The sequence below is a fragment of the Cetorhinus maximus genome, chromosome 28 (assembly GCF_964194155.1).
Source record: "Cetorhinus maximus chromosome 28, sCetMax3.hap1.1, whole genome shotgun sequence".
In the NCBI taxonomy this organism is placed as follows: domain Eukaryota; kingdom Metazoa; phylum Chordata; class Chondrichthyes; order Lamniformes; family Cetorhinidae; genus Cetorhinus; species Cetorhinus maximus.
The window spans coordinates 14,640,230-14,667,818 of record NC_135906.1 but is presented as its reverse complement, the minus strand read 5'-3'; the positions used below and the strand labels follow the sequence as shown (position 1 = coordinate 14,667,818).

The window sequence follows — 27,589 nt, the reverse complement described above, 5'->3', positions numbered from 1 at the left end:
GATGTTTTAGATTCTCCGACCAGTGGAAACAATCTCTGCGTCCACCCTGTCAAGCCCCTCAGAATCGTGTAGGTTTCGACGAGATCACCTCTCATTCTTCTAAACTCCGGAGAACATAGGCCCAATTTATTCAGCCTTCATCATAGGGACAACCAATGAAATAAATCAGCAGATCATCCGTTTCGGTGATGTTGGTTGACAGATAAATATTGTGCAGGGGAGGGGGGAGAACTTCCATACTCTTCTTTGAAATAGTGGCATGGGATTGCCTGAGTGAGAAGATGAGGGAGGCTTAACACCTCGTCTGGAAAGTGGCACCTCCAACACTGCAGCGCTCCCTCAGTACTGTGCTGGGAATGCTGGCCTGGATTACATGGGATCAAAGGAGCATGTCCACAGTTACAGCTGTGCTGATTTGACAGAAAGGAATTCATGCCACAAAACCGAGGTATCCTGCAGTTTCTGACCCTAAGGCACAATAAAATATAGAGAGCCCATTAGTCAACACTGAGTGCCACGACCTTGGCATGTGGTACACATTATCTCCAAGTCCCTCAGTGACTTTAAGCAGCACTTATATCAGTATTTAAGTCTGAGCTAAAAGCTGTTGGAGAGGATGTGGGGGAGGGGCTGCCCAAAGCTCTCCGGGTGGCATTTACCTGCACACAGTAAGCCACTTAACAGGAAGCTCTGGTTAAAGGGAACATGCTCTCTTGGATTCAGACTAATTCCTGGTGTGAATAGGAACACATCTGGTTTCTAAATTGTACTGATCCATTCTGGACTTCCTATACACAAGTCCCTCAAACAACAGAGCAGGAGTTTAACACAGTTAAGTGAGAAGGGTGCCCCTGTGGGACAAGGCAGCTTAGTTTACTCATGAAGAGGTGAAGCAGAGCAGCTGAGTACTAGTGCAGGTTGTACCGAGCCTCCAGATATTGCCATTCCCTAAGGGACCCTCTGCCAAGGGATTTGAGAGCAAAAATATTGTGAAATATTCACTGAACAAATACAAACAGTGAATATTTTGTACCCTGCCGTAAATAAATCTTCCTCACTTCTTCCAGCCCTAAGAAGGTACCTTTTGCTGCATTAGCAAGATGTCTCCATAACTGGAGTTGGAAATGAACTAAAAGAGATTCCTCTTCGCAAGCGGCCTCTGAATTTACACTTCTGTCCTATCCAAGTCAGGCACGTGTGTTACTCTGGGATTAGAGAAGGAGGGAGTGGCTGGAAATAAAGGGGGGGGAAAAAAAGCACTTGCATTTTTATAGCACCTAATGACTTCCTTTATATCTTCATTTTTCTTTAAGCACTGCCATGGTGTCTTTGACATTCACATGAGAGAGCAAACAGGGCTACCATTCTACATCTTGTTGATAGGATAGCTCCTCTGATGGTGTGATGCTCCCTCAGCACCGCAATCAGGAGTCTTAGTCTAAATGATATTGTTCAAAAAGTCTGGAGTGGGACTTGAACCCACAACCTCCTGACTCGGGCAGAAGTGTTACGAACTGAGCCAGAGTAACAAATGGAGAGTTGAGGGCTATGAGGAGCTGGCACGAAAGAGAAGTTGAGGCCTGGGGCAGATCAGCCATGATCTTATTTGAATGGCAGGGCAGGCTTGAGGGGCCAAATAGCCTACTCCTGCTCCTATTTCTTATGCTCTTATAGCTGACACTTCAGCCAGACTGACAGTGAAGGGGAATGGATATGGAAGAAGGCAGGACATTGAGAAGGTGTTGGGATCCAGTGCCCTGTTTTACTGGGGCTAAAGGATTCGAGTTGCACGCTTGTTTTGGGGTGACTGAGTTGGTACCAAGACACACAAGATCAGTAGACCGTTCTTAGAAAAAACACACACTGTTCATTTACAAAAGGAACTCAGCAGCTCCCCTTGTGTACTTACAACTCAAAACTCTTTCCTTACTCTTCAGACTCTAACTCAAGACTACTGACTACAGAGCAAGCTTGCGCTACTCCGCTGTTGGGTACCAAGATCGTGTGCTCTTACATTACAACATTTGTCTTAAAGGTATATTACACATCAGATTAATACATCCCTCCTCCTTTACTCAGAACGACATTTTACAATTTTTCTCAAAATATCAAATTATTCACACAGATAAATAATCTATACGGTCAGTCTTTCTGGGGGTTTCCTTATGCATGTAGAACGTCTCAGCTCTACAGCTTCTGATGTTTGACGCGGAACCTCCCTCATTGAAGTTGTCTGAGCATCTGGTTCTTCAGTAGGTACCTGCAAATCTATTTCTTCGACTCTTTCAGGTACAGTCGACCCTTCAGAGACATCTATACTCAGTTCGGTTCCTTCAACAGGAGACATTGGTTCAATCACGAACACTGGTGGAATCATTTCTGGGTATTTTGTTTCTCCTCCTATATGATCCACATGTCTCTGTATGACTTGATCTTCCACTTTCATATGGTAGGAAAGAGGTCCAGTTACTGTACTTATTCCACCATACAGCCATGTTGGTCCTTCTCTAAAATTTTTCACAAATACTTTCTCTCCTACGTTAAACGCCCTGTCACGACTGTGACAGTCATGTCCAATTTTCTGATTTTCCTGACTCCTTTCCACCTACCCCGCCCCCTGCCAAGTTTGGCATATTTAGGCTCAATCTCGATTAGAGACAGCGCTTCGTCAACAATTCCGCAGGTGTGACACCTGTTGTCGTATGAGAGGTGGTTCTATAATGGAAAAGAAAGCTTGCTAATTTAGTCGCTACAGAATCTCCAGATAATTTCTTCAGACCAGATTTGAACATCTGAACTGCCGACTCGGCCAGTCCATTTGAAGAAGGGTGGTAGGTGAAGTTTCCACCAATGCTGTTGAGGCTGGTGAATCGCTGCAATTCAGCACTTGTAAATACTGCGCCATTGTCTGATAGGGCCACTTCGGGTAGTCCTTTGATTGCAAAACTTTGTCGTAACTTGTCTATTGCAGCAGAAGATGTCGGCGACCTCACTCCATATACGTCCATCCATTTTGAATGTGCATTGGCCATAGTAGAAATTGTTCCCATAAAAGATCCCGTGTAGTCGATGTGTACTCGCACCCATCCCCTTCCTGGCCACTACCAAGGGTGTAACAGAGCTGTTGCAGGTAATTTTTGTACTTGCTGACACTGCATACAACATCTCATTAAGTTTTCTATTTCTTCATCCATCCCAGGCCACCATAAATAGCTGCGTGATATTGCCTTCATTTTGAAAATTCCAGGATGTGCACTGTGAAGTTCAGATAACAATGGCTTTAGTCCTTTTGGAGGAACAATCACTCGTGCTCCCCACAATATGATACCTTCCTGGCTGGTTATTTCGCATCTTCTCTGGAAATACAGTTTCATTTCATTAGATTCTTGTTCTTGTGACCATAACATGAAGAACTTGTTCTCGCACTTTGGATAAGACTGGGTCTTGATTTGTCCAGTCTTTAATCTGTCTAGCACATAGGATGAGCATAGGATGAGTCCAGGAAGTTCAATAACAAAATTAATTCTTGAGGAATTGGAACATCCTCATCTTTTACTTGCATGGGCAAACGATTGAGTGCATCTGCGTTTGCAATTTGACTTCCAGGTCAATGAATGAACGCTGCCAAGATCAACACCCATCTTTGTACTCTTGCTGAGGCTATAGGGGGTACAGCCTTGTCTTCACCAAATAGTCCTAATAATGGCTTGAGGTCCATTATGATAGTGAAATGATGACCGTGTACGCATTGATGAAACTTCTAAACACCAAAAATGATTGCCAGGCCACTTTTTTCTATTTGAGAGTACCCTTTTTCTGCAGAACTGAGTGTTCTTGACACATATCCTATAGGTCGTTCTGATCCATCATCCATTCGATGGGAAAGCACTGCACCCACTCCATGGGGAGATGCATCACACGTTAATATCAACTCTTTTTTTTGGGTCAAAATGTACTAGAAGTGTAAATGATTGCAACAACTGTTTCACTTTTGTGAAAGCTTCTTCCTGTGGTGTTTTCTAAGACCCTTGCTGGTTTTTCTTGAGCAAGCAATACAGTGGTGCCTGTTCTGTCGACAAATTAGGCAAAAAGCATCCATTGTAATTGATCAACCCCCAAGAATGATTTCAGTTCGGATGTATTCTTTGGTGCTGGGGTTTCTTTTAATGGCTTTCACTTTTTCTTCAACCATGTGTAGGCCTCGTGAATCTACCTTGTGACCTAGGTAATTTACCTCTTTCGCTTGGAATGTGCACTTTTCTTTTTTCAACCTCACTTCAACCTGCGAAAAACGTTTCAGAACTTCTTCCAAGTTCATCAGATGTTCCTTTTCAGTGAGTCCCATCCCGAGAAATAAACTACTATGTGGGGCAGTCCCTGTAGTAAACTTTCCATGGTTCTTTGGAATATGGCGCAAGCTAAAGATGCACCAAAAGGTAAATGGGTATATTGGTGCAACCCTTTGTGTGTATTAATGGTGACAGACTCCCAAGAGGCCTTCTCTAATTCCAGTTGTTGATTAGCATGACTCATATCAAGCTTCGCGTAGGTGGTTCCACCTGCCAGTTTAACGTACAAGTCTTCAGTTTTTGGTATGGGGTGCCTGTCCAACTTAGCCACTTTATTGACTGTTAATTTGTAGTCCCCACAAATTCGAATGCTTCAGTTAGGTTTGAGAACAGGTACAATTGGTGCTCCCCACTCTGAAAATTGCACTGGTTGTATCACTCCCAGTTTTTATCCAGTTTGGCGTCTACATTTCCTGCATTGCATAACTTCCTGGCCCTGCCTTCATGAATCTTGGTGTTGCCTCTGGATCTACATGAATTTTTGCTTATAGCCCCTCAATCTTTCCAAGTTCGTCCTTGAAAACTGAGGCATATTTTTGTGGTAGCTCTGGTAGCCCATTAATTCTCAGTTCGAAGATTTCAGTCCATTCCAATTTAATTTCTTTCAGCCAGTTTCACCCGAGGAGACTAGGTCCTTCACCTGCTACTACCATCAAGGGTAATTTCACTGTTTGACCTCCGTAGTGTACTGTGACTTTACATATGCCCTTGACTTGTACGTCTTCTCCCATGTAAGTTTTTAATTTGTCATCAGTTTCTTCCAAATTGCGCTTACATACCCCATGATTCAGGTATTTAAAAGTATTCTCACTTAGCACCGTAATGGCTGCTCCAGTATCTACCTCCATCCTGATAGGCCTCTCATTCAGTCTCATGGTTACATAAATAGGTTCTGTCCTTCCTACCTTTAAATTATGTAATAAATAAATATCTGAACCTATTACTACTTCAGGCTTTTCAACGCTGTTTCACTCGTTGAGTTTTTGCTTTTGTCTGAAAGTCTGCCTGATTCTATCTTTACAATGTCTCATGAGGTGTCCATTTCGATGACAGGAAAAACGTTCTATCTTTTTAAACTGTGATTCACTACAAGGTTGTCGGCTTCCGCCTCTGTTACCATTATGCCATGTTTTTTCTGCTAAGTTATCTCTTCTAATTTGTCTGCTAACGGCGGCTGCTTCCTGCTCCTGAGCAAAGCCTTGCACTTTCACGCTCTTTTTGGCTGATGCTCCCCACCCAAATGTAGAGGACGGCGCCATTTTGCGCTCCTCGTATGGCTTCCGAGTCTCGCACTGCACCTTCCGTTGCCAGAGCGATTTCCCACACCTTCTGAAAGCCTAACCTTTCAGACAGTAATCTCTCCTGAATCGCACTTTTGTTTATACCACACACCAAACAGTCTCCAAGCATATCGTTGCACCTAACTCGCAATATTCAGTTCATTGTTTCAGACTTGCCACACAACAAGCAACTGTCTCCTTCGCGGCTCTGTTCCTTGAGTTAAATTTGAACTGTTGCACCGTCACCGACGGCTTGGGCTGATAATGATTCTGTACGAAGTTCACTAAGTCATCAAAACCTTTCGAATCTGGGACACTGGCAAATTTCATACGTCTCACTCCCACACGTGGATAAGAGGATCGCGCGCTTCTTCTCCTCCCCCGCGATGTCATTGGCCCGGAAGAAGATCGTGACGCGTTCAGTGTAATGAGACCAGTCGTCCGAGGTTGGATCGAAAGGCTCCACTCTTCCAAATTGCAGCATGTTCTGAGGGGATTGCTTCAACGATCAGGGGGTAAATTTTTCTTCACTTACAACTACCGTGCGAGGTACAGCCCGGTTTCAGTTCTTCTGATTTCCTTTGTTCTTTTTTTGCTTTTCGCCTCGTTTTTTTCGTGTCTTTTCTTGCTTTTAACTCTGGTCGCCTGTTTGTTGGATCCAGTGCCCTGGTTTGTTGGGGCTAAAGGAATTCAGGTTGCACACTTGTTTCGGGGGTAACTGAGTTGGTACCAAGACTGAGAAGATCAGTAGACCGTTCTTGTAAATAAATAGGATGTGTTTTTTCTAAAAGGAACTCAGCAGCTACACTTGTGCGCTTACAACTCAAAACTCTGACTTTACTCTTCAGACTCTAACTCAAGACTACTGACTACAGAGGTAGCCCGCGCTACTCTGCTATTGGGTACCGAGATCATGTGATCTTACATTACAATATTTGTCTTCACAAAGGTAAGGTATATTACACATCAGATTACTACAGAAGATGGTGGGTGGCAACGAGGAGGAGGAGAGAGAGAGACGGACAAACAATATTGTGGGTCGGAAGTGGGAAATAACAGCATCGTGGGCCCGGATCCCTCCCTCCCCTCCCATGTTCGCTTTCTGCAGGAGCAGGAATCCTGGCTGATTCTTCAAACCTCCCTAACTGAGACAATGAAACCAGGACAAAGCAGCCCCTTGATTGGCACAAATATCCACTTCCTCCACCAACATCCACTTCCTCCACCACTGAAGCACAGTAGCAGCAGTGTGTACCATCTACAAGATGCACTGCAGGAATTCACCAAGGCTCCTTAGGCAGCACCTTCCAAACCCACGACCGCTATCATCTAGAAGGGCAAGGGCAGCAGACAGATGGGAACATCACCACCTGCAAATTCCCCTCCAAGCCACTCACCATCCTGACTTGGAAATATATTGCTGTTCCCTCACTGTCGCTGGGTCAAAATCCTGGAACTCCTTTCCTAAAAGCACTTTGGGTGCACCTACACCCACAGGGACTGCAGGGGTTCAAGAAGGCAGCTCACCACCACCTTCTCAAGGGCAATTAGGGATGGGCACTAAATGCTAGCCTAGCCAGCGACACCTACATCCCGTAGACGATTAAAAAATATTGAAGAATCCCCACTGCTGGCCTGGCTGAGACAAGCTATCTCAATGCAGATGGGGCATTGAACTGAGCACCTTCGTGCTTGAGCTACTCTTTGGGTAAAAACTGACTGAATCACTGCAGGAGCAAATTCCTTTTTAATTGGATTTGGAGCCAGAAAAGACGAAGAATAATTAAAACAGGACTTGCACTTATATAGCACCTTTCACAATCCCTGGATGTCCTAAAGTGCTTTACAGTCAAAGAAGTACTTTTCAAGTGTAGTCACTGTCCTAGGCCCAGCCATCTTCAAGCTGCTTCATCAATGACCTTCCTTCCATCATAAGGTCAGAAGTGCAAATATGCAATCATTAGTGATCAATGTTCGGCACCATTCACAACTCCTCAGATACTGAAGCAGTCCATATCCACATGCAGCAAGACCTGAATAATATCCAGGCTTGGGCTGACAAGTGGCAAGTAACATTCATGCCACACAAGTACCAGGCAATAACCATCTCCAACAACAGAGAATCTAACCATCTCCCCTTAATAGCATTGCCACTGCTGAATCCCCCACTATCAACATCCTGGGGGGTTACCATTGACCAGAAACTGAATTGGACCAGCCATATAAATATTGTGGCTACAAGAGCAGGTCAGACGCTGGGAATTCTGCAAAGAGTATCTCACCTCCTGACACCCCAAAGCCTGTCCACCACCTACAAGGCAGAAGTCAGGAGTGTGATGAAATACTCTCCACTTGCCTGGATAAGTGCAGCTCCAACAACACTCAAGAAGCTCAACACCATCCGAGACAAAGCAGACTGTTTGATTTGTACCCCATCCACCACCTTAAACATTCACTTCCTCTACCACCGACGGACAGTAGCAGCAGTGTGTGCCATCTACAAGATGCACTGCAGAAAATCACCAAGGCTCCTTAGACAGCACCTTCCAAACCTGCGACCTCTACCATCTAGAAGGACAAGGGCAGCAGATGCATGGGAACAGCATCACCTGCAAGTTCCCCTCCAAACCACTCACCATCCCAACTTGGAAATATGTCACCGTTCCTTCACTGTCACTGGGTCAAAAACCTGGAACTCCCTCCCTAACAGCACTGTGGGTGTACCTACACCACATGGACTGCAGTGGTTCAAGGAGGCGGCTCACCACCACCTTCTCAAGGGCAATTAGGGATGGACAATAAATGCTGGCTTAGCCCGTGAAAGAATAAGCTTTAAACAACTGTTGTGCTGTCGGAAACGCAGTGGCAAATTTGTACACAGCAAGATCCCACAAACAGCAATGACCATCTAATCCTTTCATGATGCTGGGTTGGGACACTGGGCCGAACTGGTCTACTGGCCTACCCCTACTGGCCTTCGAAAAAGTGCCGTGGGATCTTTCCCATGAGCTCCCCTGAGAGGGCAGTTGGGACCTCGGCTTAGCGTGCCATCTGAAAGGCAGCACCTGGGTGCTGCATTGATAGCGTCAGCCTAGGCTTTGTTCTGCTTGTCTCTGAAGTGGAACTTGAGCCCGTGAGCATCTGACTCTGAGGCGAGAGCCTTACCTACTGAAGTGGTTTAGTATGGAGGAGTTTCAGTCATACAGTGCAGATGTACTCCATGACTGCATCTGGTCTACTGACACAGACACCAGTGTCTCACATGCTAATTCTTATGGCTTCAAGCGACACATCGGCCTTGATACGTTGCCCTGAGCCAGCCCTGGCCAGTGTTGCACTGCCTGCTGTTGCTGTGGAATGTGAGCTGTTTAAGCTTGCTGTTGTGCCGAGAAAGGAGAACAATTTCCTCTTTCCCAAGACAGCCACCATAATGTTTGACATTCTAGTCTCACACCCATAGTTTAAAACTGTCCAAGGAAACCCACATGGGCTAATATGACCACAAACCCTTGAATTAACAGCCAAGGAACAGCTGGATGAATTTGCAACATGTGCTCTAGATTTTCGTGTTACTTTGGAAATCCTTTCGAATCTCGTCCCTGCACAAGTACATCTGGACAGCAGAATGCGGGCGAGGAACATGCACATGTGCCTCTTTCACTTTTATGTGGACAGTTCTGCGTTCCTCCCACTTCCCCTCTGTATTTCGAAGGCTGTGCACATCAGAGATCCCAAAGCAACAGCGAGCTTGAAGGGCGATGGAAGCAGATTCCATCGTAACTGACGAAAGGGAATTGGATAAATAAAGAAGATCATAATGAGATGGTAAGAAGTAGGAGCAGGAGTAGGCCATTCGGCCCCTCAAGCCCACTCCACCATTCAATAAGGAGATGGCTGATCTGATTGTGGCCTTAACTCCACTTTTCTCCAATTACCCTTGTACAGTAGATCAAAAATCTATTTAATTCAGCGTTGAATGTATTGGGTGATCCAGCCTCTCAGAGGAAGAGAATTCCAGCGACTCTTTGAGAGAAGAAATTCCTCTTCATCACTGTCTTAAATGGAAGACCCCTTATTTTGAAACTGCGGCCCCTAGTTCTAGACTCCCCCACGAGGGGAAGCATCCTCTGAGCGTCTTCCCACAGAATCTTAGACTTGAAGGAGGAATACTTGCAGAGCTGTGGGAAAAGAGAGGACAGTGGCCGGAATTTTACAACCACCCCCCTCCCCAACCCCGGGGTTCCTTTGTGACAGGGCCAGCAAGTCATTGAAATCTCCAATCACATCGGCTGGACCGGAAGATCCTGCCGGCGTGGGGCTGGAAAATTACGGCCAGTGGGACTAATTGGATAGCTCCTTCAAAGAGCCAGTACAGGCACGATGGGTGGACTGGCCTTCTGTGCTGTGTCATTCTATGATTGTAGTTAAATCCTTCCATAGCCTCGCTACTCTCAACCTTTATAACATCCAGCCTTTAATTCCCGAATAACACTGTTTCCCCAACTCCAGCCTATGTAGATCCTCAAGCCTCCATGCCCTAAAACTTGGAAGCCTCCATGCCCTACAACTTGGAAGCCTTGAGAGTCCCACCTTCTGGAATTTCTTCCCTGAGTTCATCCACATCCCTCTTCCTTTGGAGCCTTCGCCAAACATACCTCTTTGACCAAATGTTTTGTCTTTTCCCTCCTGCCCCCCTCCCCCCAAATTTTCCACCTCCTGGGCTCAGTGTCAGTTTTTCCTTGGCACCTCTTTCTTGTGAACTGTTGTGGGACATATTTATACCTCAAAGATCGGCAATAAAGGCAAGTTTTGCCCTTGTTTGGATTCAGAAACAACTCCCGGGAATAATTTGGGAACATAGAACTTAGGAGCAAGAGTTGGCCATTCAGCCCTTCGAGCCTGGTCTCAACTCCACTTGGCCATCTGCCCCCCACCACCCCCATCCATGGATGTTTGGTTCCCTGAGCTTTCATAAAAGCATTGCAAGATATTTTTCTACACTTCCCTATTTTTCTGTTCTGTTAAAATCTTGTAAATGCTTGACTTTGATGCATTTCAGGGAAAGCTAGATACGTGAGGTGTGGGGGGAAGGAATAGAAGCATACGTTAATAAGCTTACATGAATTACGTGGAAACATGCCCTGTCAGTGGGAGTAGTCTCATTTGTAAACATAAACATAAACCAGTATGGACCAGTTGGGCCGAATGGCCTGTGCCATTAATTCTGTGCAGCAATTGGCTTTCCATCTCCTAACTTGCACCAAATCCCATTAGCCCCCTACTCACTGTCCTACGTTGGCTCTCAGTGCCTCTGATTTAATGGTCTCAACCTTGTGCTTAAATCTCTTCATGATCTTGCCCTTTCCTATCCTCCTCCACAACCCTACAATTCCGCTAGGGCTCTCCCTTGTTCTATCATTCTTTCTTTGCATCTCCATCTGTGCCTTTAACTATTTAGGCCTCGTGATCTGGAATTCCTTCCCAAAACCCGTCCACCTCCCTCTCTTCCTTTAAGTCCATCCTTAAAATCCTTGACCAAACATCTGCTCACCCCCGCCAGTATCTTTCCCGGTATAGTCTGACCGGTATCCATTTTGTCTGGTTATAATTTTATGAAGCACTAAAAGTGCTATGTAGACGCAAGTTCTTGATGATTATACAGTCGACAACATCTACAAGTTTCAAAAAAAGAAGAATGGGAATGAATCGATTGTATCCAGACATGTTTTGGAAATCTTTTTGATTATGCTTTTCTTCCATTAACCTTAACATTTAGTACTGAAAATAAAGTTAGTAATGCAGAGAAGATGTAATAAGTACAAAATTCACAAGACAATTAGGAAGGTCCATATGAAAAAGTTCTTTGTGTGGCATGTCAGTCATAACATTTCTGTCAGGGCCTTTTTTAAAATTCACTTATAGGATGTGGGCATCGCTGGCTAGGCCAGCATTTATTGCCCATCCCTAGTTGCCCTTGAGAAGGTGGTGGTGAGCTGTCATCTTGAACCGCTTCAGTCCCTGTGGTTTAGGTACACCCATAGTGCTGTTAGGGAGGGAGTCCCAGGATTTTGACCCAGCGACAGTGAAGGAATGGCGATATATTTCCAAGTCAGCTTGGTGAGTGGCTTGGAGGGGAACTTCCAGGTGGTGGCGTTCCCATGTATCTGCTGCCCTTGTCCTTCTAGATGCTACCAGTCATGGGTTTGGAAGGTGCTGTCTAAGGAACCTTGGTGAGTTGTAGATGGTACACAATGTTGCCATTGTTCGTCAGTGAATGGTGAATGTTTGTGGATGGGGTGCTGATCAAGCGGGCTGCTTTGTCCTGGATGGTGTTGAACTTCTTGAGTGTTGTGGGAGCTGCACTCATCCAGGCAAGTGGGGAGTATTCCATCACACTCCTGACTTATGCCTTGTGCCTTATGGATGACAGGCAGGCTTTGGGGAGTCAGGAGGTGAGTTACTCGCTGCAGGATTCCTAGCCTCTGACCTGCTCTTGTAGCCACGATATTAATATGGCTAATCCAGTTTAGTTTCTGGTGAATGGGAACCCCCAAGGATGTTGATGTTGGGGGGATTGATCGATGGGATTGTCACGGGCGATGGTTATATTCTCTCTTGTTGGAGATGACCATTGCCTGGCACAAATGCTACTCACCACTTGTCAGCTCAAGCCTGGATATTGTCCAGGTCTTGCTGCATTTGGTGCATTTGAGAAACCTTAACGTGGGCAGCAAGCTATAATTCCCAGCATGCATCAGTGCCTCTAAACACTTGACATTTTTATGAGTGAAAACTGGGCTGACCATTCAAAATGCACGCTATGTACTGCTGTTTGTGATCACGGACCCTGAAAACTGAGAAAATCCCTTCCTGGGGAAACGCTGAAAGTAATTAAGAAGTTATTTGAAAAAGTCAAAGCGTGAACTATAACTTTTTCTGAGGAGGCTTTGAAAGCAAAAACCTGTGTATCATAAACAAGCCAATATCTTGGATCTGCGGTCGACGACAACAACAGCTTGTATTTATATAGTGCCTTTAAAGTAGTAAAATATCACCAGGAGCTTCATATGAGGGTTTAAAAGAAAATTAAAGAAATGTTACGTGAAGATGACATAATGCCTGGTCAAAGAGGTAGGCTGTCAAGGAATCTCTTAAAGGAGGAAAGGAAGGTGGAGATACTGAGAATGTTTAGTGAGGGAATGCCGGAGCTCGTGACTTTGGCAGCTGAAGGCCTGGCCGACAATGGCGGAGCAGTTAAAATCGGGGATGCTCAAGAGGCCAGAATTGGAGGAGCGTAAATATTTCGGAGGGTTGCAGGGCTGGAGGAGATTACAGCGACAGGGAAGGGGACGAGGCCATGGAGGGATTTGAAAACAAGGATGAAGGTTTTAAAATTGAGGTGTTGCTCAATTGGCAGCCAGTGTGGTTCAGCGAACACAGGGAGGTGATGGTGGGGGCAGTGGGGGAGGGAAGCACTGGGACTTGGACCTAGTTAGGACTCAGCAGAGTTTTGGATGTCCTCGAGTTTATGGAGGGTAGAACATTGGAATAGTCAAGTCTAGAGGTAAGAAAGGCATGAATTAGCAGCAGATGAACTGAGGCAGGATGGAGTCAGGCACATAAATAGCATAAGATAGTTGGGCATAGGTGGGATCTGAGGCTAAATCAGATGAATGGAAAAAGACTTGCCTGAGAGTTTTTAAAAAAATATTTTGTACCATCTTCATGGTACAAAATTGCATTCCTGATTTCCAGCATCCGCAGTATTTTGCTTTTATTTTTTCCTTCAGTTTCTCTTGTTCATGTTCCACGCCGGAGATTTGAGCCCATAATCTAGGCTGACGTTTCAGTGCAATACTGAGGGCGTGCTGGACTGTTGGAGATGCCACCTTTTGAATGAGACGTTAAACGAGGCCATGTCTGCCCTCTCGGGGGGATGTAAAAGATCCCACGACACTATGTTGAAGAAGAGCTTGCAATTTCTCCTCTGGGGCCCAGTTTACATTCCTCTGGAGCTAACAGAGGAGCAGAGGCGGGGAGAAGAGAGTTGCGAATCAAACCATAAGTAATATAAACTTTAACATAGAGCCACCTACTGAAAAAAACGGCAGCGTTATATTTATCCCTCAACCAGCACTATTAAAGCAAATGATCTGATCAACATCTCATTGCTGCCTGTGGGATCTTGCTGTGTGCAAATTAGCTGCTGCATTTCCTACCTTACAACAGTGACTACACTCCAAAAGCACTTTGGCTGTAAAGTGCTTTGGATGCTCCTGGGGTCATGGAAGGTGCTATATAAATGCAAGTTTTCCTTTCTTCCTGTATTTCTTTGCCACCAGATGAGCATAAATTGTTGCTCCCTTTGAAATTTGGCATTCTTGCCTCTGGCTTGATGAGTACAAGTCAAAAAAAGCTCAGACGCCATGTCTAATTAATTAATTAATCTAATACATTTATTGCAATTCAGGGAATGCTTATGGAAGGTGGGGACATAATCCAAGACTGGCCAGGTGTCCCTGGAGAGGGAGCACGCGGTTTCTTGTGGCACCATCGAGGCCTTCCATGCTCGGTGGGCACCTTGGGGACTGGGGTACTTTATCGACCCCTTTAAGAACATAAGAAATAGGAGCAGGAGTAGGCCATTCGGCCCCTCAAGCCTGCCCCGCCATTCAAAAGATCTTGGCTGATCTGCCCCAGGCCTCAACTCCTCTTTCGTGCCAGCTCCTCATAGCCCTCAACTCCCCCGAAATTTCAAAAATCTATCTACCTCCTCTTTAAATACTTTCAGTGATCTAGCCTCCACAACTCTCTGGGTTAGAGAATTCCAGACATTCTCTACCCTCTGAGAGATGAAATTCCTTTGCATCTCAATTTTAACTGAGTGCCCCCTTATTCTGCCCTAGTCCGAGATTCACACTTTGATTTGATCTCTCTAAGCTTCCTTTAAGATTTTGTGTTTCTATTTGCAGTATCCCTCTAAGGGGTTGCCTTTTAATTTGTCCCTCATTTTGTTAATTTAGTTTACTTGGTTAATCAAAAGAGTCATGATCCAAGACTGACCTGCGGCATGACTAACATCTGTGCCAGCTCTGGGGAATAAGCTATGTTCCAAAGGAGAATGGGAGAACCCTCCCACTTCAAACTCAGTTTATCACAAGTCGGTAGAAGTACCGCAGATGTCCTGCCCCGGTAGGTTCAGGCTGGGGGTCTGTGCTGGGGGGTCTGAGATAGAGCACCTAGGCTTTGTTACAGAAGGATGGGACAACTTGCAAACCAACAGTGGAGTCAACGCACTAAACACCCCTGCGGAATCTGAGGGCAGAATCTTGTTGGGGGTCTCGCCTGCCGGCTGGAGAACCAGCGAGAGACCCTCGTTGCCTCTTTCCAGGAAGGCCCGGTGAGCCGCAAGCCCATGAGGCTGTGGTGAGGCCAGCAGCGGGCCTTCCAGTGGAACCAAGGCCCTGGGGAGGAAGTCTCGCCTACTGAGAGCTGCCAAGCCAGTCGGAGGTCAACATCGCTTGTGCTCAGCAGCGCCGCTGGGAAGGCTGTGGCTGCTGCCGGAAGGACAGGAAGTGGATTCACTCCGTGACCCAGGCATTAAGGGAGTTGGGGGGAGGGGGGGGTGTGGCTCATAGCGGTGTCCATCCCGATGTCCAATCCCTCAGTCAGCTGAGTACCTTGGATCAAGGGAACTCCCTGGAGGCGATAAGCTGGCTGCACAGGTTTACCTGCCGTGCATGCTGCATGGCGACAGGCCTGCCTGCCATTGGGTTAATGCCAGTGGCGGAGGAATGAGGCCCTTAGTAGCCATTAATTGGCCACTTAAGGGCCTCAATTGGCAGGGTGGGGCGGGTAGGTCAACCGGGGGCCCTCCTGCCCAGAAATTAATTCAGGCGGGGGCAAAAAGGTGGCAGGGTTGAGGTAGACTACCATCCTGCCAAATTACATGCCATTCCCTCTTCCAAGCTGCCACTGGCAAGAGCACAGTATTCCGTCCTGAGTGTGAGGTGGGGAAATAAGCATTTAGATGAACTTAATTGAATTTGGAAACCAGTTTATGCTGCATGAGAAAAGGGTGCTGATTAGTTGGCATGTTGGCTCCAGTCGAGGTATTGCCGTGGAGAATGCACCAAGGGAGCTATTGTTCCCCCACGCTTTTGTGTACTTCAAAAAAGGTGCATGTTCCATTTGTTCGACCAATTAGAGTCGACTTGCCAGTGAATCAGCACCCTTTTCTCATGCAACCCGAACCAATTGCTCCCTTTGAAATTTGGCGTTCTTGCATCTGTCCTGATGACTGCAAGATGAAAAGCTTTGACAGGCTGTCTCTCTTTTTCTGCAATACTCAAGTTCTGTACTACCCAGCGGTAACTTAATTGAATTTCTTCCAACAGAAATGAAGCAATATCCGGACTACTGTGAACCAGCACCTGTATGCTGCCATCAGTATCTCAGCACCTCGGAGGACAAGGAACCCAGTCAGTAAGTGCTAATTAAGTGTAAAACTTCCTTGGCTTGTGTTCTTTATTTCGTACCAGTCTCAGTAAACGCATTGCCTTGTGTTACATATGTCACAAAGGCCAGGAAGATGCTTTGTTGCACTGACTTCTCTTAATGTGTCTTTACAGGTGACATCTGGGCTGAGTGATCTCTTTGGCCGGTTCTGATTGCCTGAGGGGCTGGGGGGGAAACTCCCTGGTGTGTTTTTTCCCCTTCTTGGGCCTGGGGTTATTGCCACCCCCAGGAGATTACAAGGTTGTACAGACAGGGAGGAAACAGAGGATGGGAGAAATGGAGAGAAGTGTTTAGTCATGACGCTGCAACTATCATGAGGTGGGGGGGTCATGCTTGCTGGATAGTTGGGTCTTTACCTGCCCATTGTACATCAGCTCCAGCTGCTGTAGAAGTAAAGTGCATAGACTTGGTGCCCTAGGGTTGCCAACCCTCCAGGATTGGCCTGGAGTCTCCAGGAATTGAAGATCAATCTCCAGGACGTGCTGTTGCCGTGTGCAACCCTGGAGACAAATCATTGGGACGTTAAAAAAATTGGGTTTTTTTTTGTCATTTCCTTTGAACATTTCTCCTTACCAGATATAAAAACATTGAAAATGGAGAAAGAAAAGGCTGTTTGACTGACAGTCAAGCATCATCCAATTGGATAATGAGTCTATTTGCTTTCCAAATGGTATAGGAAGGCAGTGCATCACAAGGATGGATGTGTTGGCCGACTAATGGCTGGAGAGTGGGGGAAAATCAAGATGAAACCCCCTGGAATACATTTAGTTGCTGTTGGCAACCCTACCTGGGGCTAAGGAAGGGTAAAATCAACTTCGAGGTCTTGCTGCTGATCTCTTTACTCAATGAGTGTTGAGAATGTGGAACTCATGCCCAAATGGAACAGTTGAGGTGAATGGCACAGAGCAAGTTAGGTAAACACTTGAGGGAGTGAGGAATAGGATATGCTGATGGGTTGATATGAAGTAAATTGGGAAGAGGCTCGTGTGGAGTATAAAAACCAGCATGGGCCTGTTGGGCCAAATGGCCTGTTTCTGTACTGGGAGATTCCGTGCAATTCCAGGGAGTGCTCCACCCTTCGGCTTTCCTAGCTGGCAGCGGGTGATCGACCCAGGACAAGATTGCAAACATGGAGGAGTAAATGTCTCCCCATTACCCGCCCAGATTGACTACCTGGCCAGAATTCGGCGACAGGAAGCCAAAGTGGGATGATCCCCAACAGTCAGTGAGGGTGGGATGGGGAATGTGGGAGTTGGAATTTCACCTGTGGCCTCGGGACTGTTCCAAATGTCTGAGCAAAGATCTGAAGTGACTGACGCTGTTGTCAACTGGGCTGACATTTGAACCCCTGGTCTCCCATCTGTGAACAATGCCGGCTAAGTGGCCCTATTCATGAAAGCGCCAGGTGGCACTGCCAGCCATTAATGCCACCAATTATTGATCCCGTTGAGGGGCACAGTGAGGACGGTGAGCAGGGGAGACGGTGTTCTAATAATGTGTTGGTACATGCGTCATGTTGACTTTAGGGGCTGAGTTTTGGCTTTGTTGGTGGGTGGGGTGGGGTGGGGGGAGTGGGAGCAGGATGTTTTGGGGTGCTGAAGCCGCCCTCAAGGGGCAAACCAGCACTCGTGGGAATTTGTTTGTCGGGGTGCCCCCTGGATTTGGATGAAGACGGGTTCCCTGTCCGATTAAGGGTGGCAGGCGGGTTTCAGAAGCTGGAGAGCCAATCAGAGGCTTCCCAACTTCAGATGAGCACCCGGGTGTAGTATAAGGCAAGTGATGGGAAGACTGTTAAAGTGAGAACATGCCCGCTCAGCCATGTAAAAAAAAAAAATTAAAAAGCTAGAAAAAACAGCCACACCACCACAGCTGGGTGATGATGGGTAGAGGGGGAGGCGGGGGTGAGCGGTGGGCAGGGATAGTGGGTTGTGTAGTCCCTCTTCAGGGCGACCTGTGATTGAACCCACACTCCGGCAGGCAGAGAGGGCCTGTAGGCCTTTCTGGAGCACTGGCCTCCCAACCTGCTGCTGAGTGTCTGCCTCCAGGCAGCTGAACTGCGCCACCCCAACCCCCCACCACCCACCCAATCACATCGAGAGTAGAAAATTCCAGTTGGCCCTCTTTAACTTACCTTTAACAAGGATCTTATTGAGCCTGATTGGCTGCACATTTCGTGGGGGGGGGGGCGGGTGGAGGGCCGCAGGCAACTCTGCCGACCATGAACCCCTCCCTCCCTCCCCCCAAACCAAAATGGCCGACGCCAGGAATTGGTGGGGGAGGTGGAGTTGTGGGTGGGGAGAGGCAGGGTCGGGAAACTGGCTCCACATCCGTCTCCGTTCCCAGCCTTGGCGGGGGCCTGCAAACCCTGCCCGGGCACTTTCTGGTAGAGGATGATGATGCAGAGGCAAGCAGCCAGGCTGCGCTACCGAGCGGCCCTGCCCCAGTGGTGCAAATTCGCAGATCAGCGGTCTGTACACAGCATGCAATAGGGTGTTAACGAAAATGTTACTCTGATCCAGTTAAGGACCAAGGCCCTTATAACCATAACTTCTCCCTGGTTCACCATCAGCTGTCCAAAGCCTGAAGCTTGGCTTTGTGTTCAAATAACCTCCTAATGTCACATAACGCATGTAGTCGACGGAGGAAGGGGAGTTTCCTTTTTAAATTCGGAATCTGGATTGTGCCGCACAATTGGTGGAATAGGGGTGGAGCCCTTTCGCCTGCAACAATGGCCCTGCATGCTTGATGCTGTTGCCTGATATAAAGTAAGGGGTGGGGAAAAGGTCACAGTCATCAATCACCTTGATGAAGACACATGCACAAAATAAATGAGAGTTGCTGCTTCCCTGGATAATGCTGTCTCAATCTGTGTCTGCCTTTCTGCAGGTCGGGGATGGATGAGCGCTTCAGTAAGCAGCACAAGGGTGGCAACGCAGAACCAACCAAAACCTCAGTGACCAATTACACTCTCAGCCTTTGTCAAGCTGCGTCGTGGGACTGCTCGAGCGCAGTAGGCGCAGACTGTGTGGAGAGGCTCCCCCAGTTCCCTACAGCCTCTGCAGACCGTGGCATGGCATCTCCGCGGGCTACCTCAGTACAGTCGAGCGAAAGTTCGCCAAACCTCAGTGGCAGTGACACACTTGACGTCCCAGGTGCGGGCAGTGCGGAGAGGCCCGATCTAACTGGCCAGGTGGTCCAAGCTACTGCAAAGGAGACCGAGGCGATTCAGTCAGCAGCCCCTTTGTTTGCTGCCAGTGCACAATTGCCTGATGATAAAGAGATGCCTCAGGAAAGCACTCCTCGTCAGAATAGGGAAGCCGCGAATGCATCTGTGCTGGCCCAAACAGGGCTGAATGTTATCCCTACGGGGAAGGGGGAGGCCGCTGGTGGAGGTGAAATATCAGCTGATGCCTCCAGCCTTGCGTCAGCGCAGCCTTCAAACTCAGGGGAACCCTCCGCTCTAACCTCAACCTCAGCGGAAACCATAAGTCAGCCGCCGCCAGAGACGTTCGGGGCGGGGAATCTGAATTCGGCGGAAGGAGGAGTGGGAGCTAGCCCTGGCTGTGACCCAGAAGGAACGTCCAAGCAGCTCTGTCTGGCCAGGCACCAGGAGGGAGCTGCCTCTGAAGAGTCAGGAGGATTCGCTGAGCCAGCCGCTCCTACCAAACCGTCTGCTTCAGTCACAAGCAGAGAGCAGGGACAAAATTTGGAACAAGGAGGCAATTACGCAGAACCATCAGAAATAGCCAGCGAAAGGACCCAGTTGCTTTCAGGAAAGAGGAATGAAAATGAGGAGCGATTAGCCAAAGGGGTGGAAGAGTCCAAGAGCAAAGAGTTGCCAATAGAATGCAGAGTAATCTCCAAAGAGACCTCAGCGGCTTTCACCGATGTTGCTGGGACAGAATCAGAAGAAACCTTTAAGACGAGACCGGACCTTTCAAATGAACACAACAAAGTTGCTAAATACCTGAACGTCACTCGAGATTACCGGGTGGACTGTGCCAAACCAATACTGGCACCCGCATCGGGGCTAACGCTGCCCACCATGTGCGAAGGGGAGACACAGTCCCGTGTGGCGCCTGCTGCTGTGGCAACGAGGAATCCCGTGCCCTTGGGCGAACCCTCTCTTTACACGTGCACCAAATGTAGTGTTTATTTCCAGGACAGGGAGTACTTGCACCGGCACATGCTGGATCACTTTGACGGGCAGGCGGAGGAAGGGCTGGCTGGAGGGCTCTGCCCGTTTGCCTGCCACGAGTGTGGCCATGCCTTCTGCGACCCGGCCTCCCTTCAGATGCACCTGAGTCTCCACCAGGAGCGCAGGGCGAGTTTCATGGAGGCCATACAGGAGCTGACTGACCCGTGGGCTGAGGGACACGGAGCCAGGCGGCAGGGCACCTTCGGGGCCAACGCCGCAAAGTTGCCGGTGGAGCACGCCAAGGCACACGCCCACAAGACCCCCCACCCGTGCCATCTGTGCACGTTCCAGGCGGCCACAGCCGAGGGACTTCAGGAGCACCAGTGGCGTTCTCATCCAGGCGGGTTGGAGAAGAGCAGGCCTCTGCGTACCCCGGGTCTCGGAATGCCACCTCAGGCCGCCAAAACGGACCTGCGTGTGAGCAAGGAATGTCCGTCCTTCAAAAGGACTGAGAGTCTGTATAAAGACCCTACGAAACTCGGCCAACCACAGCTCTATCAACAGAAAGCGGGGTGCCCCCCGACGAGATCAGCCTGGCCTTCTGCCAGCCAAGGAGCTGCAAATTCGCATAGCCAATCCGATAAGTGTGAAAGCTCCCCAAGGTTCCTGCCGTCGAGTGCTTTGGGGGATGGCAAGCCGGAGAGCGCATCACTGCCTTCAACCGCAAGAGGCCCTTGTAGCTATGAAGGTGACCGCCCTCTCCTCTTCCAAGGGGACTTGAAGAACAAAATGGCGCTCGATGTTCCAGATGTGGAGAACGCCAAGTTAAGAACTCACTCGGGGCTGGGCTCAACGAAGCGGAGCATGCCACAGAATTCACAGTACAAGCCACCAATAACCTTGCTTGATTACCCGGGCCTGCGAGAAAGTACAGGGACAACCCTTCCCACCTTGGCCAGAGGAAGCTTTGGGTCACAGAAAGGGGCAATCTATTCCTCGCATGGCCTGCAAAAGAAGAAAATGGAGGTGGGTGGAGAACATGGCACCAGTCGAGGAAATGCTCTGTCTTATAGGACAATAGTAATTGACCACTTCTCATCCAGAATGACCAACAGTGGGTCTCTGATCCACAAGGACATCGTGAAGTTAAAGACCAGTGAAGAGGGAACTGCACGAAATAAAAGCTGCCATGTTTCGTTTGATCAGCCAGAGAATCCCGAGCAGAAGGCCTCAGGGTTGACAGGGCACCAAGTTCAGATCGGTGATATAAGAGGTCTTCCTGCTAAGAAAGGAAGGCTGTCCACAGAACCAACTGCTGCCTCTTGCAGGCCTAGAGCAGTAAAAAAGCACACACGAGAGCTACTGGAGACCATCAACATTCCACAAGATCTTTCAGTTGATCAACATCAACAATTGGTGAGGATGACTTCTTTAATAGTACTTGATAAAATGGAAAGCCAATTCGAATGTGACTCTGTCTTGGATGAAAAGGAGTTGGATTCTCCCATGGAACCCTGGGAGAGCCAACCGCAAGGTGAAGCCAGGCAGAGCCAGTCACAACACGAAGCTAAGGAGACCCAATCACAGTCTGAAGGTCGGAAGAGCCAATCACAACATGAAGCTAGGGAGAACCAATTACAGTGCGAAGCTAGGGAGAGCCAATCACAATGCAAACCCAGGGAGATCCATTCGCAACGCGAACCCAGGGAGATCCATTCGCAATGTGAATCCAGGGAGATCCATTCGCAACACGAACCCAGGGAGATCCATTCACTACGCGAACCCAGGGAGATCCATTCACTACGCGAACCCAGGGAGATCCATTCACAACGCGAACCCAAGGAAAACCAGTCTCAACGCGAACCTGTGGCAAACCAGTCTCAACGCGAACCTGTGGCAAGCCAGCCTCAACATGAATCCGTGGGGAGGCATGCACAACGCGAGCCCAGGGAGAGCCAGTGTCAACACGAAGCTGTGGTGAGCCATTCCCATCGCGAACCTGTGTTGAACCAGTCCCAACGCGAGCCCAGGGAGAGCCAGTCTCAATGCGAACCAGTGGCAAGCCAGTCACAATGTGAACCTATGGCGAGCATGTCTCAACACGAGCCCAGTGAGAACCATTCTCAACGCGAACCCATAGCAATCCAGTCTCAACGCGAGCCCAGGGAGAACCATTCCCAACGTGAACCCATGGCGAGCCAGTCTCAACGCGAGCCCAGGGAGAACCATTCCCAACGTGAACCCATGGCGAGCCAGTCTCAACGCGAGCCCCGGGAGAACCATTCCCAACGCGAACCCGTGGCGAGCCAGTCTCAACGCGAGCCCATCTCTGAAGAAAGGGAATTAGCTTCTTCCGTGGAAGCAGGGATAGACAAAGGCATCTTTTGGGAGGTGCCCAATGAAGATCTACCAATAGATCTGATGAAAAAATCGAAAGACCTCTTAAGCAAGAATTTACTACGCATGTTTCCACTGGAAGAAAGAGAATGTCCTTATTGTCCGGATAAATTCCACACAGGGATAGGTCTGGCCAATCACGTACGAGGGCACCTTAAGCGAGTTGGCATCAGCTACAACACCCGCCATTTCATTAGTGCAGAAGAGGTCACGGCTATTGAAAAGGAGTTCTCATTACAAAAGCTGAAGAGGAAAGGTAAATCTGTGTCATGTTGTACATGGGGTCAGATGTAGCCTCTGGCATTATGCCTTTACAAAGAAGTGAAGGGTTACTGGGGTGTGAATGTGGGATTTGGAAAAGATATCGAGGTGGGTGCAAATGTAACGTAGACATTTCCGCGCGATGTTTGACGCAGGCATGTGGGCAAATTGCTAATGTACCTTTTAGATTTGATTTGGGTGAAGGAGGCTTTTATCACATGACGGAAGGTTTTATTCCCATGGGGATTTTTGCCGGTCTGCTTGCTTCCTCAGCCCTGAAGGTCCGCGGCAGCGCTGTGGAGAAGTGCAACCTGTGCGGCGCCAACTTCGACTCGCGGGCGGGGATGTCGAGCCACGCCCGCGCCCACCTGCGAGAGCTGGGCGTGATGACCTGGAGCGCCACCAGCTCCCCCATCGACCTGCTCAACGAGCTCCTTCAGGACCTGGTCCCGCCCAGCTTGACTGACGGCCAGTCCATCCCGGACACTGGCCTCCGGGGAGCCCGTGGCTACAAGCCGGGAACAGCAGCGGCGGCGGCAACGAAGGCAGCAGGGTCAGAGGGGTCAAACCCTCGCCCGCTCGTGAAACCATTCGCATCCGCAAATAATAATTCGCCACCACTGAGAAACAAGGGTGAGTTACACAGTGAGTACTGTGCATGGGCCTGTGAAATTATATTACTAACCTGTTTACCTGTTGCCAAGAGCCCCTGATGTTCAGAGGTTCACTCCTAACTCTTCCAAGGATCTATTTTCTCATTTGTCGCGAACTGCACCCACAGAAAATAAGGGTCCTTTCGCTGAGTTAATGTCTGTCTGGTATGTTACGAAAAATATGTCTGTCTTTCTTTCTCTTGTTTAACACCACGTAGTTACTGTTACCGGTTAAACTCCGATTGCACTGCCCTATGTATTTTTCACCTCTCCATTGTGTCTTTGCTGTGCTGAAGTCTTGCTCTTGCAGAGGGCCGGCAGGCACAGATAAGCTGAATGGCCTCCTTTCCTGTAACCTCTCTGATTCTATACATCGAGCCTTGTCGTACTGTCGCCTATTCTAACTCACCCCTGTCTGTGGACCTCAAGAATGTGTCACTCCTGTGACTCCCTCAGCCTTTCCTCAATCCGCAAGCAATTAAAACACAAGCTTTAGCCGGTCGTCAGCAACCTTCCCTTTCTGACCTTGATGCTTGACCCTGTACTTGGGTTTCTCAGTTAAAGAAAGCGAGTGTTTTTTCAGTTAAAGAAAGCGAGCATGTTTTCAGTTCAAGAAAGCGAGCGTGTTTTCAGTTAAAGAAAGCGAGCATTTTCTCAGTTAAAGAAAGCGAGCGTTTTCTCAGTTAAAGAAAGCGAGCATTTTCTCAGTTAAAGAAAGCGAGCGTGTTTTCAGTTAAAGAAAGCGAGCGTTTTCTCAGTTAAAGTAAGCGAGCCTTTTCTCAGTTAAAGAAAGCGAGCGTTTTCTCAGTTAAAGTAAGCGAGCGTTTTCTCAGTTAAAGAAAGCGAGCATGTTTTCAGTTAAAGAAAGCGAGCGTTTTCTCAGTTAAAGAAAGTGAGCGTTTTCTCAGTTAAAGTAAGCGAGCGTTTTCTCAGTTAAAGAAAGCGAGCGTTTTCTCAGTTAAAGAAAGCGAGCATTTTCTCAGTTAAAGAAAGCGAGCATTTTCTCAGTTAAAGAAAGCGAGCGTGTTTTCAGTTAAAGAAAGCGAGCGTTTTCTCAGTTAAAGAAAGCGAGCCTTTTCTCAGTTAAAGAAAGCGAGCGTTTTCTCAGTTAAAGTAAGCGAGCGTTTTCTCAGTTAAAGAAAGCGAGCGTGTTTTCAGTTAAAGAAAGCGAGCGTTTTCTCAGTTAAAGTAAGCGAGCGTTTTCTCAGTTAAAGAAAGCGAGCGTTTTCTCAGTTAAAGAAAGCGAGCGTTTTCTCAGTTAAAGAAAGCGAGCCTTTTCTCAGTCAAAGAAAGCGAGCCTTTTCTCAGTCAAAGAAAGCGAGCCTTTTCTCAGTCAAAGAAAGCGAGCCTTTTCTCAGTCAAAGAAAGCGAGCCTTTTCTCAGTCAAAGAAAGCGAGCCTTTTCTCAGTCAAAGAAAGCGAGCCTTTTCTCAGTCAAAGAAAGCGAGCCTTTTCTCAGTCAAAGAAAGCGAGCCTTTTCTCAGTCAAAGAAAGCGAGCCTTTTCTCAGTCAAAGAAAGCGAGCCTTTTCTCAGTCAAAGAAAGCGAGCCTTTTCTCAGTCAAAGAAAGTGAGCCTTTTCTCAGTTAAAGTAGGTGAGCCTTTTCTGGAAGGCTGCATTTGTTTAAGTTCTTCTGAATTGTTTGCTGATCATTTCTCGGAAAAATCCTGAAATTGAGGTGGTTCTTGTTGGTTGAGCAGATGTCTTTGCAAGATATTTGCTGCAATAAAAAAATCACCTTCCAGATATTTTGGAGGGAGGAATTTTCCCAAAGGATGTGGGAATAGATTCCCTATCCAAGGCCAGAGGACTCTAAGTACAGTGTGTATGTGTGTGAATCTCTCCTAACTTGTCCCTTTGGCAGTGGACTAGGTGAGTCTTGCGATTGAAAGGCTTTTGTGTATATAGCCTAGGAGGAAGGATGCAGCCTCCTCATGAAGACGGTGTCTGTTTGTATGATCTGTCCTTGTTCGTAAAACAACCTAGCTTGGCTTAGCCTAGTTTATAAGGTAGTCTGAGTGCAACTAGACTAGTTCTTCCAACCACATTTTAAAAGATGCACTGCTGCCCTACCAGCCTAGCCTAGGAGGGCAGCTCCTCCAGACACACAATTCCTGATTTCAGGTGCCAACTGCAAGATCATCGTGCTTAGGATCTTGAGGGGATTTGATAGGGTACACCCCAGGGGGTTGTTTCCACTTGTGGGAGAGACTAGAACCAGGGAACATAGTTTAGGAATCAGAGGTCTACTGTTTAAGACAGAGATTAGGAGAAATTTTTTTCTCTCAAAGGGTCGTTCGTTTGTGGAATTCTCTTCTCCAGAAAGCAGTGGAGGCTGGGTCACTGAATTTATTCAAGGCTGAGTTAAACAGATATTTGATAGACAGCGGTGTCAACGGTTATGGGGTGGGGCAAACAGGAAAGTGGAGGTGAGATCACAATCAGATCAGCCATGACCTTATTGAATGGCAGAGCAGGCTCAGAGGGCTGAATGGCCTACTTCTACTCCTAAATCCTGGGTGGAGACTATCAGCAGATGGTCCTGAGGCCAACAATTCCTGCTCCATAATTTGCGCTTCCGGCCACTCCCTGCCTTTAACAAAAAGAATAAAGGCTAGCAGCAATCTCTCAATCCATTCATCCTTAGTCCTCTGTTCTCCCTAAACTGACCCACACCCAATCTGTCTCTTCTCTTCCCCCTGAGAGCAATGATGTCCCGACCTTCTCACCCTCTCTCTTTGCCTGGATCTAAGGTGCTATTTTGAAGCCGAACAGGGGAGTTCTTCTGGCCCCCTGGCCAATTTTGATCCCCTAACTAAGACCACTAAAACAGATTATTTGGACATTGTCACATTGTTGTTTGTGGGAGCTTGCTGTGTGCAAATTGGCTGCTGCATTTTCTGCATTACTGTAATGATTACACTTCAAAGGTGCTTCATTGGCAGTAAAACACTTTGGGACATCCTGAGGTCAGGAAAGGTGCTATATAAATGCAAATCTTCCTTACTTCCTAAACACAGCCAGATTTACAGTAGTTGCCAACTTACTTAGCCTCCTCAGAGTAGTCATTTGCTAGTACAGAACTTGATTTTGCTGGCAAAAAAACACATGCTGTTGAAGCTTATCAGGACAATTCACAAGAATACCAGATGTACAGGGAACAACAATTTATACTTCATGAGAAGAGAGTGCTGATTGGTTGGCAGGTGGACTCTGATTGGTAGAGGCATTGCCATGGAGAATGCACCAGCTCAGTCAACCTGCCTGGTTTGAATTTAAACAAAGCTTGGCAGTTAACTGTCAGTTATCAGTTAACTGGTGCATTCTCCGTGATAATGCCTCTACTAATCAGAGTCCGCTTGCCAACCAATCAGCACTCTTCTCATTGTTGTTTCCTTTACATTTGGTATTCTTGTGAATTGTCCTGATGAGTGCAAAACGAAAAGCTTCGACAACATGTGTCTCCTCAGAGTATTGAAATCAACCAATGTTCAGCATTGCCTCGATCGGTAATTCAGACAATGTGAGTTCCAAATCAGGGCAATTTGAGATTTTTATATTAAGTCTTGGAAAAATAAAAATCTGGAAGCAAGACTTGATTTCCATAAAAATGACAAGTCGTCAGATGGTCATAATATCTCATCTGGTTCACGAGTATCCTTTCGGGAAGGAAATCTGCCATCCTTACCCAGTCTGACCTACATGTGACTCCAGACCCACAGCCATGTGGTTGACTTTGATGTGGCTACTCAGTTGTACCAAACCACTCGCCACAGATGGCAGCGGTTCAAGAAGGAGGCTCACCACCTTTCAGGCTGTCAGTGCCAGCCTTACCAGCATTGCCTATATCTTGAGAATGGATATTTTCCTTTTTTAAATTATCCATTGAAACGTCCGTTAGGTCGTGAACATTGACTGTTGTAATCTGTGGCTTGTCCTGTCGCTGCTGATGAGTGGCTTAGAGGAAAGTCAGCCTCAGAGTTTCCATTCAAAGC

General features: G+C 47.6%; 1 protein-coding gene across 1 annotated transcript in view; it reads left to right on the top strand.

The window, feature by feature from the left end:
* The window catches only part of LOC144668818 (uncharacterized), a 144,636-nt gene that overhangs the window by 18,699 nt on the left and 98,348 nt on the right, over positions 1-27,589 (top strand). The window contains exons 6-8 of the mRNA XM_078531193.1: positions 16,027-16,114; positions 19,034-22,938; positions 23,217-23,576. Of these exons, the coding sequence (XP_078387319.1) occupies positions 16,027-16,114; positions 19,034-22,938; positions 23,217-23,576 (4,353 nt within the window). The remainder of the gene's footprint in view (positions 1-16,026; positions 16,115-19,033; positions 22,939-23,216; positions 23,577-27,589) is intronic.